This window comes from Eleutherodactylus coqui, chromosome 5 (assembly GCF_035609145.1).
Source record: "Eleutherodactylus coqui strain aEleCoq1 chromosome 5, aEleCoq1.hap1, whole genome shotgun sequence".
In the NCBI taxonomy this organism is placed as follows: domain Eukaryota; kingdom Metazoa; phylum Chordata; class Amphibia; order Anura; family Eleutherodactylidae; genus Eleutherodactylus; species Eleutherodactylus coqui.
This window is the reverse complement of record NC_089841.1, coordinates 213,730,136-213,752,046: the sequence shown is the minus strand read 5'-3', so window position 1 is coordinate 213,752,046 and position 21,911 is coordinate 213,730,136. Positions and strand designations below refer to the sequence as shown.

The following is a 21,911-nucleotide window of genomic DNA, read 5'->3' as shown; positions in this document are numbered from 1 at the left end:
TTACTTTATAGTCAATATCTCTTTTTTTTCAACAAAGAAGAACACCTTGCTGAGAGAAGAGGAAGATATGTTAAAATAGATTAATTGCAGCCGGCTCATATGTAAAACTTTGTTGAGTCACCATTGAGACTACTAGATGAGAAAAAGAGAATAATTGGCAGCCACCAAGCTAGGCAAGTCATTGGTGCAGAGCAGGGAGCTCAGTCTCCTCCTTAAGTGAATACTGTTATAGCAAAGCTATTAAGAGGCATTAGATTACTCTGTGACAGAGCTTGTACCTATCCTGCTTATAGACACTTTGCACTTCTGAGCTGCTATGGATACAGTTCAACATATCTTCAAAGGCACTTTTATACATTCAACTACGAGGTGTGACTGTGAGGTAATAGAGAACCACATCTTGGGTGTAGACCATGCTGGGAAAGTAAGTATATTCTTCATTAGTAAGATCATATGCATGTATACAAGTACTAATGGTCATAAAGGAATAGAATTGGATTGCATACTTATATAGTTGTCCATTTTTGTATAAATTCAATTTAAATTTCTATTTACATATTTAGCCATTTGTGGGGATGAAGGAAGCAATCTTCTTGTCACTTATTACAAAAAGCACTGTGTGGGCATATATCATTCATTTACTGTCGTTACACTTCTGTTAATTTGTGGGTGGCAAGTGTCATATCTGCTGCATCCGGGAATTTTCATGCTGGATCATAAGTGGAGGGATCTGTAATAAACAGGAAGCATCTTTCAGAATTTTTGTATTATCGCTGTTTGTTAGTCTAATAATAATTGGAAAATCTGATCATCTGGACCTTAGTGTTTTTTGGTCTGTGATTGCATGAAAAAATATAGGACTAAATGTCTATTTAGACACAACGATTATCGCTCAAAATTCGCTCAAAAGCCGTCTTTTGAGCAATAATCGTTCTGCCTAACTACACTGAAATCATGCAGTTTTCGTTAAGTAGTTGGAATTCACAGCGGGATACAGCTGATACTATTGTTTCAGCTGTATCCCTCTCCCTGATGACAGGCTGGGTATGAAGAATAGAGCGTTCCAGCTCTGTTCTGCATACCCCACTCGGAGCACTCGGCTGTATAACAGCCAGGCGCTCCGAGCAGAGAACAACTGAATGCAGAAGACAAGCGGGGCCAGCGGGCTTGTCTTCTGCATCCTCTGCTCGAAACACAAGGTGATCATGGGGATCGTGAGTGATCATCTTGTGCTGTAAATGACACGATGATTATCACTCAAAAGACGTCTTTTGAGCGATAATCGTTGGGTCTAAATGGGCCTTAAAACATTGCTTTTATTATAATGGGTTTAAACGCAAATAATGCAACAAACAAGAACACAAAAAGCAATATTTAAAGTTGTAAAAAAAAACAACTATCTGTGGGAGTAAACTCACTTAACCCCTTGAGTGGCACGCCCGGAAAATTTCCGGGACGAGCTCCACTGCCCATAGTGATATACCCCGGAAGATTTCCGGGCTATGTATCACTATGGGAGCTGCAGAGCACACTGCCACAAGCTGTGACAGTGTGCTCTGCCTGCACAGACCCACAGAGAACAAAGCAAGGGCTTTGAAAAACCAGCAGAAGATATTGCCGATATGTCGGCAATCTCCTGGTTTGTTTACAGGTTGCCATAGAGACCATCGGCTTGTCAGAAGCAAGCCGATGATCTCTGTGGCAGGGAGAGCTGGTGCTTGGCTGTCAGAGGACAACTAGGTACTAGCTCTTACAGCAGAGATCAGAGAAAACCTCCGATCTCTGCTGTGTTAACCCTTTACATGCTGCAGTCTATGTGACTGCAGCATGTAAAGGGCTGTCACTGCAGCATGTAAGGGGCTGTCACCATCGGACCCCCGGAATGTGATCAGGGGTCCTGATGGGTCCCTGTGGAAGTCCCCTAAAGGGACAAAAAAAAAAAAAGTTAAAAAATTATATAAAAAAAATAATAAAAACACTTGTCTCCCTTTACTTTGTAAAAAAAATCAAAAATACAATCACACATGTGGTATCCGTGTGCGTCATAATGACCCAGAGAAGGAAGTTAATACATTATTTAACCCCTTAATGACATGGCCCCTTTTTTTCTTTTTTCCCCATTTTTTTTTTCTTCCCCCCTGTTTAAAAAATCACAACTTGTCCCGCAAAAAACAAACCCTCATATGGCCGTGTCAATGGAAAAATGAAAAAGTTATGGCTCTTGAGACTCAACTGCAAAATTAGTTGAAATTCAATGATTAGACCATTTTAAAAAACCTGCCCTGGTGGGCACGACAGGGTGGTAGGAAACCCGCCACTCAAGGGGTTAAAACACCCTACATAAATCTGCTTGATAAATAAACCCCTATGGGCTTTTATATAGGGCATTATTTTGCATTTTAAACCTATTATGATAAAACTTATGTTAATGCAGATATTTTCCAGTATTTTGAATGGTAACAAATCTCCTTACTTAGTGGTCAAGATAAACGCAATGTCAACAAAAAATTCTCAATTGCTTTGGACAAGACTGGAACCTGGCAGCGGATGTTCTAACTTATTGGCAGTCATATGTAATTATGGTAAAAGGCAATATAATATATATAGTTTGAATGCTGTAGCATTGGCAGCCATATCTCTGTAAATGTAAGATAACCAATAGTAGGTACGGGGAAGCGTGGATTTTTGTATTATATTCCTTGCTTTATTTCAAATTCATGCTTTACATGGTCAGGCACATTGCTGCCCATTCTTTTAAACACTAAAAACAATTAACCCTAGTTAAAAAGCACCTGATCCTTTAACCCCTTCATGATCATTGTTAAATGTCTGTTCTCTTCCCTCAGAACATTCACTTTTACATTTTACATATAACATACCTTTAATAACACTAGTATCATGCAATACAATAAATATCATTATTATTGATAAAGGACAATAAACTATTGGAATATGCACATCTACTTATCTGTAGTTAATAATCCACCTTAGATTGTTCAGGTTTAGCATTGCATTTATTGCATTTTGGTAAAACGGGGAAGGGGGGGGGGGGGGGTTCGTGGATATAATGTAGTTTGTTACTTATGACATAATCTCTTTGTTATATTATGATTCTATTTATTTCTTATGCATGTTTTTTTCTTTCTGTCCCTTTTTCTTCAGCATGCAGCAAAACCGCATGCGATAACGTTCCTTAACATGCTTTCAACTTTGATGTACACCTTCTGTTCATTCTATACTCAATAAAATTTATTCAATTATATTTAACTTTGCTTTATACTTCTGTCACAATGTGTTATTATTATATATTCAATTTATTATATTTTATATATATATATATATATATATATAACATCCAATGCGCATCTCACATTACATACATTAATGGCTTGATGTATATTTATCTTGTGCCGATATGTTATATATACTACTCTTATATTCTATTACATGATGAGATATATACATAAATTATAATGCTGTTAATTCTATTGCATACACCGTGGATACTGTGAGTTGATATTCTTTATTAGCGCTGATCCACACTATGAATTATATGCCCTATAATCTACAGAAAGTTTTCTTCTTATTAATTATATAGCATTATTCCCCTCATACAGATTTGTTTTTATGATGTTCCGATGTGAAAGATATTATATGCAATAACATTTTTTATATACATAATATTGATTCTATTCAAATAACAACCTTATTTTCGTTGCTTCCACACTCTCCCATAGTTCTTTCACATGGAACAGCAAAAGAAAAACCTTCATCTATTACCTGGAATAATATCTAGTGCTAACTATATAGTTACTATGTATCGCATTGTCTTGCATTCTCGTTATTTTACCTTATTACTAGTATAAGTATAGAAGATCTGTCTTTATGTTTAGCCCCTTTGGATATCTAGTATCCAACGTGAGTATCCAGTATCCTTCTTTTTTCATCACTGCTGATCGATCCACCTTTTGTTTCCTTTTTCTGTTGATTTTTTCAATACCATAATAAATTAAATGTTTAGTACTTCCCCCATGTTCCTCCACAAAATGTTTTTCTCCAACTATTGCAAACCTCACTATGAGTTTTTGGGAAACTAAATTCATTTTTTGTGATGCAAATCTGTTTAGGAGCCGCATGGTGTGGTATGCTCGTTATATTGATGATGTGATCATTGTCTGGAAACAAGAATCGCAGGATACTATGGGCATTGTAAGAGATAGATTTCATGCATACGTGAATAACAACACATTACATTTTAAATTCAAGTGTGAATGGAAGGACAATGAGGTCTCCTTCTTAGATTTAACTTTGATAGGATCGAGGAAATCAGGCAAAATTCTTTTGAAACCATACAGAAAGAAAACGGCAGGAAATACCATATTGCATGCACAAAGTGCACATCCCCAACATGTGAAGAGTGCAATACCTATGGGAGAAATGATCAGGGCCAAAAGAGCATGCTCCATTAACAAAGATTATAAAATTACAGAAAAATAAATAATTGAAAGACTAACGGAGAGAGGCTACAATAAAAATGTATTGAGGAAAACATCTCAAAAAATAAAAAGCAAACAAAGGAGTCAATCGTTAGAGGATAATGATCAGAAAAGAGAAACAAAAAATCAGAATCGGCTCGTATTTTCCACCATGTATAGTAGAGAATTTCATACTACTAAAAATATATTTTTAAAATATCTTCCCATTCTAAGTCAAGATAGAATAACAGACAACATCTTACGTAGTGGGGTAATGGTGGTAGCCAAAAGGAACAGAAACTTAGGGGACTTACTATCCCCAAGTTCCTTTTCTTCAAAAGCCATCAATGAAAATAAAAACTGGTTAGCGTATAAAGGTTTCGTGAATTGTGGAAGTCCCAAATGCAGTACTTGTAGTTTTGCACACAAATGTAACACATTCTCTGACAGCTCTAAAACAAAGGAGTTTCAAATAAAGGAATACATCAATTGTAACTCTTTCAATGTCATCTATGTGGTGGCATGCACGGCCTGCAAGAAATTATATGTAGGGTGTACAACGAGAAAATTGCGGGTATGCATCGCCGTACATATAAGGCATATCAATAAAGGCAATAAAAACCATTCTGGGGTGACAAAACATTTTGTGGAGGAACATGGGGGAAGTACTAAACATTTAATTTATTATGGTATTGAAAAAATCAACAGAAAAACGAAACAAAAGGTGGATCGATCAGCAGTGCTGAAAAAAGAAGGATACTGGATACTCACGTTGGATACTAGATATCCGAAGGGGCTAAACATAAAGACAGATCTTCTATACTTATACTAGTAATAAGGTAAAATAACAAGAATGCAAGACAAGGCAAAACATAGTAACTAGAGATGAGCGAGTGTACTCGGAAAAGCACTACTCGCTCAAGTAATGTGCTTTATCCGAGTATCGCTGTGCTCGGGTCTGAAGATTCGGGTGCCGCTGCGGCTGACAGGTGAGTCGCAGCGGGGAGCAGGGGAGAGCGGGCGGGAGAGAGGGAGAGAAAGATCTTACCTCCGTTCCTCCCCGCTCTCCCCTGCAGCTCCCCGCTCCGTGCCGGCACCCGAATCTTCAGGGACGAGCACAGCGATACTCGGATAAAGCAAATTACTCGAGCGAGTAGTGCTTTTCCGAGTACGCTCGCTCATCTCTAATAGTAACTATATAGTTAGCACTAGATATTATTCCAGGTAATAGATGAAGGTTTTTCTTTTGCTGTTCCATGTGAAATTTACATAAGAACTATGGGAGAGTGTGGAAGCAAGGAAAATAAGGTTGTTACTTGAATAGAATTAATATTATGTATATAAAAAATGTTATTGCATATAATATCTTTCACATCGGAACATCATAAAAACAAATCTGTATGAGGGGAATAATGCTATATAATTAATAAGAAGAAAACATTCCGTAGATTATAGGGCATATAATTCATAGTGTGAATCAGCGCTAATAAAGAATATCAACACATAATATCCACGGTGTATGCTATGACACTCAAAGGGTGGAGGAAAATAGAATTAACAGCATTATAATTTATATAATAACACATTGTGACAGAAGTATAAAGCAAAGTTATATTCAGCTTATCACGCGATTTGGGAACCATGGCTGACTTTCCGAAGGTCAGTAGACTTCAATGGGTAGCTGCGGAGGGGCGACTCGCCCGACCGATAAATAACTCAGGGACTAATGGGCGCACCGAGATCTGAGGTATAAAGAGGTTTTATTTACCCCACTGTACTCTACCTTCTTTCTCTTTACCAACCCCCCCCCTTTTTTTTTCTCTCTTTTGTGTGTTTCTTTTTTTTTCTTCTTCTCACTATTTTTCATTCTCTTCTCCCCAATACACCATATGATCAGTTCACAAGCAACACTATCAAAAGTTGTATAGTCATCCGACGACCACCACGTCCTGGTTATACCTGGGGCGGGGTGGAAGCCGGATAACAGAACAAAAGTAAGTTTAAGCAGTTATAATGTTGGCAGTTCAAATGACTTAAAGGGGTTGTCCCACGCCGAAACGGGTTTTTTTTTTTTTCAATAGCCCCCCCGTTCGGCGCGAGACAAACCCGATGCAGGGATAAAAAAAAAAAACGGGTAGTACTTACCCGAATCCCCGCGCTCCGGTGACTTCTTACTTACCTTGTGAAGATGGCCGCCGGGATCTTCACCCTCGGTGGACCGCAGGTCTTCTGTGCGGTCCATTGCCGATTCCAGCCTCCTGATTGGCTGGAATCGGCACACGTGACGGGGCGGAGCTACGAGGAGCCGCTCTCTGGCACGAGCGGCCCCATTCAGAAGGGAGAGGACCGGACTGCGCAAGCACGTCTAATCGGGAGATTAGACGCTGAAGATTAGACGGCACCATGGAGACGGGGACGCTAGCAACGGAACAGGTAAGTGAATAACTTCTGTATGGCTCATAATTAATGCACAATGTATATTACAAAGTGCATTAATATGGCCATACAGAAGTGTATAACCCCACTTTGTTTCGCGGGACAACCCCTTTAAGTAGCAACGCTAGATACGAAGATAAATTCAGCTGGAGGACAGTGTTGAAGTTTAAGGAGGCATTTATTGTGTAAAATGAGAACAGATAAACAATGTATGTTCTACATTAATTTCAGTTTAATTACCATAATTGGGGAACAGCGCGAAAATTGTTTCCAGGAGCAACATGAAAAGATAATGTTGTGTACTGTATCGTGCAAAAAACCTCAATAAAATACTTTTGAACATAAAGCAAAGTTAAATAGAATTGAATACATTTTATTGAGTATAGAATGAACAGAAGGTATACATCAAAGTTGAAAGCATGTTAAGGAACGTTATCGCATGCGGTTTTGCTGCATGCTAAAGAAAAAGGGAAAGAAAAAAACATGCATAAGAAATAAATAGAATCATAATATAACAAAGAGATTATGTCATAAGTAACAAACTAAATGATGTCCACGGAAACTCCCCCCCCCCCCCTTTTTACCAAAATGCAATAAATGCAATGCTAAACCTGAACAATGTAAGGTGGATTATTAACTACAGATAAGTAGATGTGCATATTCCAATAATTTATTGTCCTTTATCTATAATAATGATATTTATTGTATTGCATGATATTAGTGTTATTAAAGGTATGCTATATGTAAAATGTAAAAGTGAATGTTCTGAGGGAAGAGAGCAGACATTTAACAATGATCATGAAGGGGTTAAAGGATCAGGTGCTTTTTAATTAGGGTTAATTGTTTTTAGTGTTTAAAAGAATGGGCAGCAATGTGCCTGACCATGTAAAGCATGAATTTGAAATAAAGCAAGGAATATACTACAAAAATCCACGTTTCCCTGTATCTACTACTGTTTATCAGAGAAAGCCATTGGACCGAATGGTATGTGGAATGTGAGTATATCATTGCATTTAAAAACAGACAGAACAGCGGACAAGAGAGGTGAGATACTTTCTATTACGGTATATGCTAAATGTAAGATACCTTGCATTAAATTGAATAAAACAACCCTTTGGTTTCAGGACAAACCTCTGTCCCAGGACCGGAGGGGGGGCATTACCTGAAGTTGTTCTTCTCTGCAATTCCTTCCTAAAACTTTTGACTGGTTCATGCGCAGCTACAATCCATAGCAGCGAGCGTCCTTGCACATTCGCTTGTCTGTTGAAGCCCTAAATGTAAGATGCCTAGCTGTCAGGGGGTGGAACATCCTTTTAAGGCTAGCTTCACACGGGTGGATTCCTATTGCAGAATTCGCGGTTGGTGTCCGCACAGAGAATCCGCAGCAAATCGCACAATGAAAGGCATGTAAAAATCAGTTTTTCACTCAGACTCACAGATACAAATTTCATATTCCGCAAGAGGAAGAAAAAAAAATAAAAAAATCGCAGCATGCCGTATTTTACTCCAGAGTCCGTGCGGACGGCCTCCATTTTAGTCAATGAAGGCCATCCGACCCACAGTCCATACGCAATTAACACTGCATATGGGCCGCAGAAACCCGCCTCATTACTAAGCGACAGCACGGGAAATACAAATTTTGAAAAAAAAAACTGTACTGAGCATGACCGATGGCGAGCTGCCACAGTTATCCACAATACAGAAACTACAGGTACGCAGGGTCACCCGCTGGGCTCACAGCCAGAATCCGCTCTGGTCCTCCCGAGTGCAGAATTCGGCCCGGTCATGTGAAGCTGGCCGTACTGTCAGCATCCTGTGATGTCTCCATTGTTTAAAAAGTTTTTTTTAAATCATATCCTTTACTAAATTCTGGGTTTCTGAGGCGCAAGGTACTTAGTGAAATAGGCTAAGCCATTGGACACACACAGTTTACTACTGCAATGGTATCCTTAATTAGCAAGGAATATTTGACGTCTGGTGTCAGCGCAGAGGATTTAGCACGCAGTGAGGCATCTACACGCCGGCTGGGCCAAGTTTGTTTCCCAAGTATAATTAGAATAGAAATCTAAACGCTGAATCCAGTCCGATCTGTCGCAACAGTCCTGCTTAATTATACCCGCTAATATCAGTAAACTGTACTCTTGTCCTGTCCATGGGAAGCATTAATTACTTGAGTAATATCCTCACCCATATTTGTAACCAGCGCAGTATGTGAGCCCGGTATGGGGAAGCTGCACAGTACAGTAGTAATAAAAGCTCTTTACTAAGGCAACGGAAGCACATAGTACAATGATAACCAACCTCTATAATCTTCACCAAGCAGTGTTCGCAATCTTCTTACTTTCAACGGAGATATAATATTCTTAGGGTGTTCTTACACGAATGGATTCTAAGTGCAGAATCCGCGATCACCGTCCGTGCGGAGGATCCATGGCAAAACGCAGGCATTGAAAGGGAATCCCCTGCCACAGCTGTCACAACTGAGGCAGGGAAGCGCGATCTACTCCCTATGTTTTCAATGCCAGCCCCATTGACAACAAGGTGAGACCGCTGGATGGGATATCAACCAGGGGTTTCACATTTTTTACCTTCGGTCACACGTTTTTAACAAATACGATAAACGTATCGATGGCCCCATTGAAAGCAATGGGATAGCATTACACTCCTCTACTATCGCTGTCACAGCTGTGTCAGGGAATCGTGATCTACTCCCTATGTTTTTAACGGGGCTGGCGCTGCTGCCACGGGCCCCATTTACAACAAGGTGAAGCCCCTGGATGTGATAGCATGCAGGGTTTTTCACATCCAAGGAATCCCCAGCTGCAGCTGTCATATAACTGGCCGCTCTGTTGTTGGGGGGCCTCTCCAGCATGTCCCATACTGCAGTACTGGCTCTAGGCAGCAGATGGCGCCATTGTAAAATGGCAGAAAGAGAAAGCCCCCTAGGAAACCCTGAATCCAAAATTGGATTATAAAGGGTTAATATCACTTAGACAACTGTAATGGTATATTTATTGGGGTAGTTGTAGAGACACCCAAATCCGGTACATGTCTGAGCATATTGAATGATGTAAGGATAGTATTACTATCTTACTATGCTCTAACTAGGAAAACATTTTTACCATGAAAATGCAGGTCATAAAATAGAAACTGGAAATAAAGCGAATAAATTTATTATCACCAGACCAAAATTCACTTAAAAATACACACATACTTTGATTCCTTTAAAAGACAAGATGAGCTCTGTCATTACAGGGTTAAGTAACTCACAGGATGGCAAAACTACAGGAAGATCTTGGTAAATATCATTAGCATTGCACTGATTTGCATATTCAGGAAGTTGCACTGGTTTATTATACAGACTTGGCAATGTATAAATAATGGAAGAAACTTTCTAGTATGTCATAATAGAAACAGTAAAGAGTGTATGAGCTGTCCGTATGAGCTGTCCGTATGAGCTGTCCGTATGGGCTGCGCCCTCTTCAGAACTAAGGAAACTTTTCAGATTAGCACCAACCATGGGAAACCATCTACAGGAACGCATTTTAGGAGTAATTGAATCTCTTCTTGTGACATGCAGAGAAATTCCTCGTTTTGCGCTCGGTGTACAATACTAACTAACTTTAATGACAAAATTCTTTTAATTCAGGAGTGTTACAAGATCAGATTCAGCAAATCAAGGATTCCTAGCAAAACAAGAAAAAAACATGAAATGTTTGGTCTTTTTTGAGAAAAAAAACTAGTTTGTCACAACTATAGTGTGTGTAAGGGGTTAACAAAGACTACAGTTACCGAAATTTCAGTAAGCTTTTATATGACACCATGGATAGGCCATCAATGCTTGATCAGTGGGGTCTGAAAGAGAGCGCAGGCAGGAGACATCTGACAAGCTCCATGCTCCTTACAGTCATTTCTGAAGAAGGGGTGTATCCCCGAAACGCGTTATATTGCCTGTTCTTAAATTTATTAATAAAAGAAGAGTCACAGTGGCCTATAAGTCCTCATAGAATTCAAAGATAATCTTTCACCGACAAGAACTTTACTAATACTAAAATCATAAATTTTATTAATGTTTCTTAAAAAAGGGAGGGAAAGGGGGAGGGACCATATACAGACATACATAAATGAAAATACTTTTTTTGAAAATCTTGGTCCGTCTTTTGGATAATTTGACCAAATCTACACTCACTACTCTATTATCTTCCGAGTGTAGACGTTACTTCTTTTCTTATTTCACTGCCCATATAACTTACAAGTGCTATAGAGGATTAGTACCTTTTGCACAATGTTATATTGGGAAGGGTAATCATAGATATCGAAGGTGATGGGATAATTTAGCTCTGTCACCAACGCGTTATACTTATACGTCTTCTGTCAGATAAAGTCAAGAGCGTTTGTTAATATAATACCCCTAGATAGTATCAGCAGAAAGGATCAGCACTTATGTTGTGCTTTCTATATCTGTACACACTATAACATGGACAACCTCAGATTGATAACATAAAGGAGTCGATGTTTATTAGCACTTTATATTGTACTTTTTTGTCAATACACACTGTCACATCAACGCGTTTCTGTGACACTATTTTAACGTGTCACTTCATCAGGACGGACTGGCTGTGTACATTTCGAGTCATCTATTTGCTTAATTAGGGTTAGTGCTTTGTTAGCTATTCACTCTCTGAAAGGTCAAAAGACTGTACTGATGACGACAGGTCACAACTTACTGCGTACGCGACACGAAAGGAGGGTCATTGATGTTCTTTAAAAAAACAGCAACAAATGATCCGTCGTGGCTTGACGCTACCTACTCCTCTTCAAACCACGTTGATATAAAGTGGCAAGAAAGTATCCTCCTCTTCAAACCACGTTGATATAAAGTGGCAAGAAAGTATCACAACTCCTCAAAAAAGCGTATGTATGTCCACAAAAAAGGGGGTCTTAATGAATAATAAATGCAACCGCATTAGATTACTTCAGATGCTGCATATGTTATTTCTCATAGTGAATGCACAATTTCTCTCAAGACAAAACCCACATTTACGGGGTTAATATATTGAAGCCAAGCCTGCCAATGCACGATTAAATTGATAATGATAAAGATTCATGCGTCAGCTTTAAATTCCTAAGGTTATAATGTCCCTGACCTCTTAGATTGTATACCTATTTTACGCGATGCAAACCCACATTTAAAGGGTATATGCGCTTAGGTAATTAGTTCGGTCAGGAAAGGTCCTTAATAAATTAGCCTCAATTTATTGTAGTTGATATATAAAGGGAGCTTCTTGAACTAGACACATAATTCAGCTGATGAAGGAATCCATATTTAGTGAATTAGTTCATAGAAGCAAATCCCGCATAGGTATAGTCTGATTAATACTTGTGCATCAGAGAGTTTGTAGAGCCCACATTTGCGGAACATAGAGAGAAAAGTAGCCCACATTTACGGGGCAGAGGAGTAAAAGAGGCCCACATTTACGGGGCAGAGGAATAGGGAAGAAGTAAAGAAGCCCACATTTATGGGGCAGAGAGTGTTTAGGAAATCCACATTAGTGGGATAGAAAGATATAGATTAAAGTCACGTCGGCTGCATTAGATAGCAAGCAGCCAGCGTGACCATCAGGAGACTTTATATATCAACTACAATAAATTGAGGCTAATTTATTAAGGACCTTTCCTGACCGAACTAATTACCTAAGCGCATATACCCTTTAAATGTGGGTTTGCATCGCGTAAAATAGGTATACAATCTAAGAGGTCAGGGACATTATAACCTTAGGAATTTAAAGCTGACGCATGAATCTTTATCATTATCAATTTAATCGTGCATTGGCAGGCTTGGCTTCAATATATTAACCCCGTAAATGTGGGTTTTGTCTTGAGAGAAATTGTGCATTCACTATGAGAAATAACATATGCAGCATCTGAAGTAATCTAATGCGGTTGCATTTATTATTCATTAAGACCCCCTTTTTTGTGGACATACATACGCTTTTTTGAGGAGTTGTGATACTTTCTTGCCACTTTATATCAACGTGGTTTGAAGAGGAGGATACTTTCTTGCCACTTTATATCAACGTGGTTTGAAGAGGAGTAGGTAGCGTCAAGCCACGACGGATCATTTGTTGCTGTTTTTTTAAAGAACATCAATGACCCTCCTTTCGTGTCGCGTACGCAGTAAGTTGTGACCTGTCGTCATCAGTACAGTCTTTTGACCTTTCAGAGAGTGAATAGCTAACAAAGCACTAACCCTAATTAAGCAAATAGATGACTCGAAATGTACACAGCCAGTCCGTCCTGATGAAGTGACACGTTAAAATAGTGTCACAGAAACGCGTTGATGTGACAGTGTGTATTGACAAAAAAGTACAATATAAAGTGCTAATAAACATCGACTCCTTTATGTTATCAATCTGAGGTTGTCCATGTTATAGTGTGTACAGATATAGAAAGCACAACATAAGTGCTGATCCTTTCTGCTGATACTATCTAGGGGTATTATATTAACAAACGCTCTTGACTTTATCTGACAGAAGACGTATAAGTATAACGCGTTGGTGACAGAGCTAAATTATCCCATCACCTTCGATATCTATGATTACCCTTCCCAATATAACATTGTGCAAAAGGTACTAATCCTCTATAGCACTTGTAAGTTATATGGGCAGTGAAATAAGAAAAGAAGTAACGTCTACACTCGGAAGATAATAGAGTAGTGAGTGTAGATTTGGTCAAATTATCCAAAAGACGGACCAAGATTTTCAAAAAAAGTCTTTTCATTTATGTATGTCTGTATATGGTCCCTCCCCCTTTCCCTCCCTTTTTTAAGAAACATTAATAAAATTTATGATTTTAGTATTATTAATAAAAGAAGAACCGGGTATAATACCCATTGAAATATTTGTGAGTGTTGCATCAGTTAAGTCCATCATTTTTCTCCTCAGTCTACACGCTGCTCTCCATGTATATGGTTGGCATTAGTGGACAGGTAGCACCTCACTCCATTTCTTATAAGGAATATTAACCCTATAATCGCCCATCTGAAGGAATGCTTTGGAATCCAATGCTTCACAAGGTCGCAATTTTTGCCCAACGGTTTATTGTGGCAAAATAGTCGCAATAAAACTGGCAGGGAGCTGGGGTCCGGGAAGTCCCTGAAACTACCCGCAACCCCTGTCCCTACCTACTTGCCCCCCTAAGCTAGGCCCTAGGGCAACAACTGGGCGACAGTCCCCAGGCTCGCTAGGGATGCGGGGCAGGAGTCAGACACACGGACAGAAAGGCAGATCAGGCAATCCAGGTCAGCAACAGGAGAGAACGAGCTACAAGGGGTCAGGTGAAGGCAAAGTCAGGTCTGAAGCAAGCGAGTCAAAACAGGGAATCAAATCACAGGACGCCGGGAGTGAACAGCCCCCGGCACTTGCTAAAGACAGGCAGCGACAGAAGGAACATGCCCAGGTGTTATGGCAACGGGAACACGGTAACCTGCCGCGTCCCCAGCAACCCAGCTATCTAAGTGCACGGGAGTGCACGCTCGGAGCTGGCGTACCGGATCACGGCAGCCAGGGGAGGTCACCAAGCTCCGCGGCTCTGGGAGTCTCTGCACCGCTCCCCCGCATCCCTTGTAATAGGACTGGTAGTGCAGGCACGGAGACCCCCAGAGCCACCGGACCTGACAAAAGCGTTTGCGTATATAAGGCCTTACAAACATATAATAAACATAGTGATTAATGTCTTGAAGGGCTTCTCCATGATTAATGACTAAGGGCCCATTTACATGGGGCAAGTGTCGGGCAAACGATGCCTGACAGTGCGTCCCAGTGAAGCTCGGTCCTGTGCTGATACACAGGAGCGAGTATCGCTGGCATCGCTCAGAGCGTGGCCAGCAGGGAGGCCGGGGAGCATCGTCCTCCCGGCCGCCTTCATTCACTCTAAGCAGGCAGTCATTCAGTTTCAGCATGCATTTACATGAGATGACTATCATTCAAAACCTGTGGGAGTGTAAAAGGGTCCTAATTAGAGATGAGCGAACACCAAAATGTTCGGGTGTTCGTTATTCGGAACGAACTTCCCGTGATGCTCGAGGGTTCGTTTCGAACAACGAACCCCATTGAAGTCAATGGGCGACCAGAACATTTTTGTATTTCGCCGATGCTCGCTAAGGTTTTCATGTGTGAAAATCTGGGCAATTCAGGAAAGTGATGGGAATGACACAGTGACGGATAGGGCAGGCGAGGGGCTACATGGTGGGCTGCATCTCAAGTTCACAGGTCCCACTATTAAGCCACAATAGCGGCAAGAGTGCCCCCCCCCACTGTCAGCATAAAGATCGTCCTCCTCTGGCACAGCTGTAACAGCTGTAGCAGAGAAGAACGATGTTTGCCCATTGAATTCAATGGAGCGGCAATACAGCATGTTCCACTGAATGCAATGGGCTGCCGGCGATCGCAGGATGAATGGTCGGAAAGGGGTTAAATATATAACCCCTTTCCTGCAATTCATCCAGAAATGTGTTACACTAAAAATATATACCGGCGTATAAGGCGACCGGGCGTATAAGACGACCCCCCAACTGTCACCTTATACGCCGGCAATACAGTGGAGCAAAGAATAAAAAGCATTACTTACGTTTTTAGATGATCTACGGCGCTCCTGCAGGCTGTCACTCCCTCCTGGTCCACGGCAGACAAGCTTTCTCTATGAAAGGCTTTAAATCCCTGCCTCCAGGAAGACACGTGCCTTCAGCCAATCACAGCCAATGACAATGATGTCATTGAATGGCTGTGATAGGCTGTGTTTCTGGAGGCGGGGATTTCAAGCCTTGAAATCCCCGCCTCCAGAAACACAGCCAATCACAGCCATTCAATGACATCATTGTCATTGGCTGTGATTGGCTGAAGGCACGTGTGCTTCTGGAGGCAGGGATTTAAAGTCTTTCGTGGAGAAAGCAATACTCTGCCGTGGACCAGGAGGGAGCGACAGCCTGCAGGAGCGCCGCAGATCATCTAAAAACGTAAGTAATGATTTTTATTCTTTGCTCCACTGTATTACCGGCGTATAAGGTGACAGTTGGGGGGTCGTCTTATACGCCCGGTCGCCTTATACGCCGGTATATATTTTTAGTGTAACACATTTCTGGATGAATTGCAGGAAAGGGGTTATATATTTAACCCCTTTCCGACCATTCATCCTGCGATCGCCGGCAGCCCATTGCATTCAGTGGAACATGCTGTATTGCCGCTCCATTGAATTCAATGGGCAAACATCGTTCTTCTCTGCTACAGCTGTTACAGCTGTGCCAGAGAAGAAGGATTTGTCTTCTATATGTTCTCAATGGGGTCAGCGCTGCTGCCGCTGGCCCCATGGAGCGCATATAGAATGCATCCATAGCGAGCAGCGGGAGGGGCAGATTTCAATACTCGGGTGACACCTTATCTCCCCAGCCACTCACAGCAGGGGGGTGGTATAGGGCTTAAACGTTGCAGGGGGAAGTTGTAATGCCTTCCCTGTCTTTATATTGGCCAAAAAAAAGCGCTAACGTCTCAGGGAAGAAAGTTTAATTTACCAGAACACCGCATGGTGTTCGTTACGAATAACGAACATCCCGAACACCCTAATATTCGCACGAATATCAAGCTCGGACGAACGCGTTCGCTCATCTCTAGTCCTAATTTGTATTTCATTTGCCACTAAAACTTTTAAAAAGTTTGTAACTTATACACACTAATCACCTCTCTCATACTTTTGTATATTTTATGTAAAAGAGTATTTAATACCACTTTATTTTTGCTCTTCCACTCATTGGAATGTAGTGTCCCTACCTGGTATTGAGCATTTCTACCGAGGTTGAAGTTAAATCAAGGCTGTAGAGCTAAACAAAACTAGTAACAGATTAAGGCTCTGCTTACACTTCCATCTGCACTTTCCATCCAAGGACTCTATAATAAGTGAAGGAAAAAATAGAACAGCATGCTGTGCCATTCTTTCTAGTAAAAGGACAGAATCCCTGGATGGAACCTAATACAGTCAATGGGTTCGGTCAGGCTCCACTGGTTTAGTCACTGTCACACATCCAGAGGCTGTTTTATTTTCATTTTTCTGTGCCATAATGACATAAAAGAAGAGAATTGTGGATAGAGACTACCCTTTACATACAGGCCCTGTTACAGATTTTAAATTGGACCCAGGAGCTTCAACTTATGATTCTGGTTAGACAAGACAGATGTGCAACTACGCAGCATAAAGTGTGGCTGCAGCTGGAGTTAGACTTGCAAGATAAAATAAAGTGAAACCTTCGCAATAGCCTAGATTTCTGCATTAATTTAGCCAAGTTGTGGCTAAATCTCTCATTTTCTAGTCCATTTAGATGGCTGGTCTATCGCATATATACGCCACAGCCCAGACTTCCGTTGGCCGGAGGGAGAGACCTTAGTGCTGCTAAAATCTCTCCCCCTCCTTCCACCTCCCTTTTCTGACTCATCGCGGCAATAGAAGTTCTCATAGAAGACTATAGGAGCTGCTGGCAAAGGGAGGGGGAAGGACTTTAGCAGCACTTTCTATGCTAATTTCCCTCCCCTCTCTCTCCAGCCAATAGGAGCTGCCGGCAAGAGAAGGGGGAGGGACTTTAGCAATGCAAGCTGCTGCTAAACTCCCTACCCCTCCCCGTTTCTGACGGCTCTCACAGGAGACTATAGGAACGGCCTGCATATTCCAGCTCAAAAATAGGACAAGTCCTATCTTTTCCGGCCACGCTATCTATTCTGCCCATCTGAACGGATGCATTGGAATCCAGTTCTACAGGTAGTCACGATTTTCGGCCGGTGTTTAGTTTCGGCAAAATAGCCGCGATATAACACTCGTGTGAAAGAGCCCTAAGTATTATTAATATGTAGACCTGTTAGTATCCAGACTTTGTGTGCCTTTATTAAATGGGCAAAGCACCTGTGAAACCCACACTTCCAATCTCATCTCCTTAATTGTAACCTCTTTTGCCAATTAGCTCTTGGAGAAGTTATTAACACTGAAGTTCACTCACTTTTTTGCAGCAATTTTATACTTTACAAGTGTATTTGAGACAGACAGAACAAAAATATGTAAATGAGTTACTTACAAACTCTTTTCACAACATTTCCAAACAAAATTGATGTGAGTAATTACGGTATGTTGCAGCATGTTCCATCTTGGCGCATATTAGGCCTCCTTCCCACGAACGGATTTCCGCCGCATAATTCGCGGCGGAAATCCGCTGCGTTGCCCGCAGCTATTAGGTTCTATTGAACCTAATAGCTCAGTGCTCACGGTGCGGAATTCCACCGCGGAATTCCGCACCGTGAATTCACCCGTCCTCACCAACGGCATGCTCTATTTGCCGCGGGTGTACACGCAGACGGCTTCCATTGCAGTAGCACAGCGGAAGATAGCGTGAAAATGCTTCCCCGCCCACCGCCGCCGCGTCATGTAATGCGGTGGGCATGTCACATGACGCGGCGGAGGTGGGCGGGGAAGCGTTATGCGGGAGCGAGGACGCCGGATCCGCAGGTAATTATGGGGTCTCCTGGGGGGCGCCGTGACGGGCTCCGCCGCGGAATTTCGCGGCGGAGCCCGTCACGGCCGTGTGCAGCCGGCCTTACTCACACAAACATACCAAGATAGTACCTGGCTATGGGCAGCCCGCAGCCAGTATGCAATGTCATTGTGTACTGGCTGTGTGCCACGCACGTATATCTCGTAGCCCGCATGGTGCCAGATATGTTCGTGTGAGCCTGGCATAAGGCATAAACAAATCTGACCACTTAATAGCTGTATCGGGATTAATTTGAAATGGAATATTTCCCACAAATGTTGAACGAAATACCTAAGGCTAATGTTTCAAGACATAAGTACATGGACACAGAGCCTACATTACATTGTGTTACACACCTCTACAATCGGTACTAACAATACTGATTGTCTTTTCTCATATTCTATTATTTTTAACCATTTCCGGATTCTCACCTAAATTGATCCAAAACCACAGAGGGTATATTCACACACAGCAGAAAGGGGTTGATGGATTTCTACCAACCCCCTTTAGAAGTATGGGATAGTCACATACATTTCTGCATCAAATCTGCTGCAAGGGAATATACCCATTGAAACGTAAATGGCCGTTCTCAAAGGCTATTAACCTCTTAACAAATGATTTATTCCTTTTTACATCATATTGCCTTTTTATAGTGACTGTTTAGGGTACGTCTGATGCTGACTGCCTTTTGATCTGCTGCTAGTTCGGAAGAAGCGGCATACGGCTTCTTCCTCCTGAAACTTGGACTGTTGCTAACCTCATTGGGGTTCAGGGCAGCGATCAGAGACCAGTAGAATAAAATTGGTCTCCGATTGTGTTATTGCCATAGTGACCAGTCACAGCCATCACAAACTTTTTACAACAAACTTTAGTCTTTCCGGATTTTTCTTTTCTCCTCACATCTACAGCATCTAGTGCTACTGCCGCTGCTGTTAAATATCAAGCAAAACAGAATAGGCACACCTATATACAAGAGAAGCAGCGGAATAGGAAAAACAGTCTTACTTTTACCAGTATGTCATACAATGAGTCATAATGGCATGTGTCACATTTGTGAAAAAATGCCATTTTAACCCCTTAAAGGGGTTGTCCCACGGCAGCAAGTGGGTCTATACACTTCTGTATGGCCATATTAATGCACTTTGTAATGTACATTGTGCATTAATTATGAGCCATACAGAAGTTATAAAAAGTTTTATACTTACCTGCTCCGTTGCTGGCGTCCTCGTCTCCATGGTGCCGACTAATTTTCGGCCTCTAATGGCCAAATTAGCCGCGCTTGCGCAGTCCGGGTCTTCTGCTGTCTTCAATGGGGCCGCTCGTGCAGAATGCCAGCTCCGTGTAGCTCCGCCCCGTCACGTGCCGATTCCAGCCAATCAGGAGGCTGGAATCGGCAATGGACCGCACAGAAGCCCTGCGGTCCACAGAGAGAGAGGATCCCGGCGGCCATCTTCAGCAGGTGAGTATGAAGACGCCGGACCGCCGGGATTCGGGTAAGTACTACCCGGTTTGTTTTTTTAACCCCTGCATCGGGGTTGTCTCGCGCCGAACGGGGGAGGGGGTTAAAAAAAAACAAAACCCATTTCGGCGCGGGACAACCCCTTTAAGGAGTAGGGTGTTTCAGTCCTAAAGGACTACACACTTTTTAGGGATTTTACTGCCTATTTTCTTATCCTCATTTAACCCCTTGAGTGGCACGCCCGGAAAATCTCCGTGGCTTGCTGCACGGACCATGCAGTTAAACCCCGGAAGGCTTCCGTGGACAGCTCCAGTGCTGAAATGTACTGAGCACTGAGATGTCCGCTGAATTTCTGGGGTTTTTACTGCATGGGGAGTAAAAGGGACTCCCTGCAGGAAGTAAATAATCCCCTCGCACATCTGTCACAGTTGTGACAGCTGTGGGATGGGACCGCATAGCACTCCTATTGATTTCAATGGAGCCGCCGCTGCCGGCAGCCCCGTTGAAGGCAATAGGAAGCTGGCTGACCCACAGTGATTTTCTGGGAAGGACTTAAAATATAAGCCCTTCCCATAAAATCATTTCTATCAAGTGTAAAGAATAAAATAAAATATATACTTACCGCTCTGTGCTGCCGGGGCTCAGGCGCGTGTCTCCGCTCAGATCCCGGTACTGTCAACATGATCTTTCAGCTGGAGAACATAATCAAACTGCCGGGAGGGGACCGCATAGCACTCCTATTGACTTCAATGCAGCTGCTCTGTGCTGCCGGGACTCAGGCGCGTGTCTCCGCTCACGTCCCTGTACTGTCATCATGCTCCTTCTTGAATTCTATGAATAGACCGAGCGCTGCGTGTGATTGGCTGAGTGCTACGCGGTCCCATCCCGGCAGTTTGATTATGTTCTTTCAGCAGGCGGGGATTTTAAATCCCCGCCAGCTGAAAGATCATGATGACAGTATCGGGATCTGAGCGGAGACACGCGCCTGAGCCCCGGCAGCACAGAGCGGTAAGTCTGTATTTTATTTTATTTTCCAAAATTGTTATAATCTATTCTTTCTTTGCAAAAAAATATTGCAAAGCGATTGTTCTGTTCCTAAATAAATACTTGCGTGAGAAAATTGCATTGTTGACTTATTTAAAAAACCTGCCCTCTGAGGCACGACATGGTAACAGTAAACCTGCCACTCAAGGGGTTAACTAAGGGTGGATTCACACGAGCATGTTTATGTGCGTAGAATTGTGCGCACAAAAACACGCTCCTATTAAAACCATTGGTTCTCTATAGTGTGTTCACATGTCTGTGTTTTACAGGCATGCAAACGCACGTACCTGCAAAACATAGGACATGCGTGCACCATAGTGGTGTATGTCAATATTCCTCAACGGGGAGTCCCCTTGTCACTGAACACCGTGACAGCACTTTCACAGTGTTCAGTAATGATTGCACTCCCTGCCGGGAGTAAAGAATCCCCTGCCACAGCTGTCGCTGCTGCGGCAGAGGATCGCAATGTTCTCCCATTGCTTTCAATGAGACTGGCACTTCTGCAGTGCCATTGAAGGCAATGGGCTGCCGGCAAACCCTGCAGGAAATTTCGGGAAAGGGCTTTAAATATAAGCCTTTTCCTGAAAATCATCCCTAGAATGTGTTAAAATAAAAAAAAAAATATATATATATATATATATACTCACCTCTGCTCAGCTGGCAGGGCTCAGGCATGTCCAGCGTGTCTTCTCCCAGCACTGCTCTGACTCTGTTTCAGCAGGCGGGGAATTAAAATCCCCACCTGCTAAAAGTGCTGTATCTGATTGGCTGAGTGCTCAGCCAATCACAAGCAGCACTCAGCCATTCATTGAATGACAGCTAAGTACTGCCTGTGTTTGGTCACAGCAAATAGAAATCAATGAATGGCTAAGAGCTCTCTGTGATTGGCTGTGTGTTGTGACCAATCACATCTGAGCCCCGGCAGCTGAGGAGA

At 42.1% G+C, this 21,911-nt stretch overlaps 1 protein-coding gene across 1 annotated transcript in view; it reads left to right on the top strand.

Annotated features, from left to right (window-relative positions):
• Window positions 1–259: 259 nt before the first annotated feature.
• GDA (guanine deaminase) overlaps window positions 260–21,911 on the top strand; it is a 51,652-nt gene continuing 30,000 nt past the window's right edge. Inside the window, exon 1 of the mRNA XM_066604172.1 lies at window positions 260–424. Coding sequence (XP_066460269.1) covers window positions 317–424 — 108 coding nt within the window. The 5' untranslated portion in view covers window positions 260–316. The remainder of the gene's footprint in view (window positions 425–21,911) is intronic.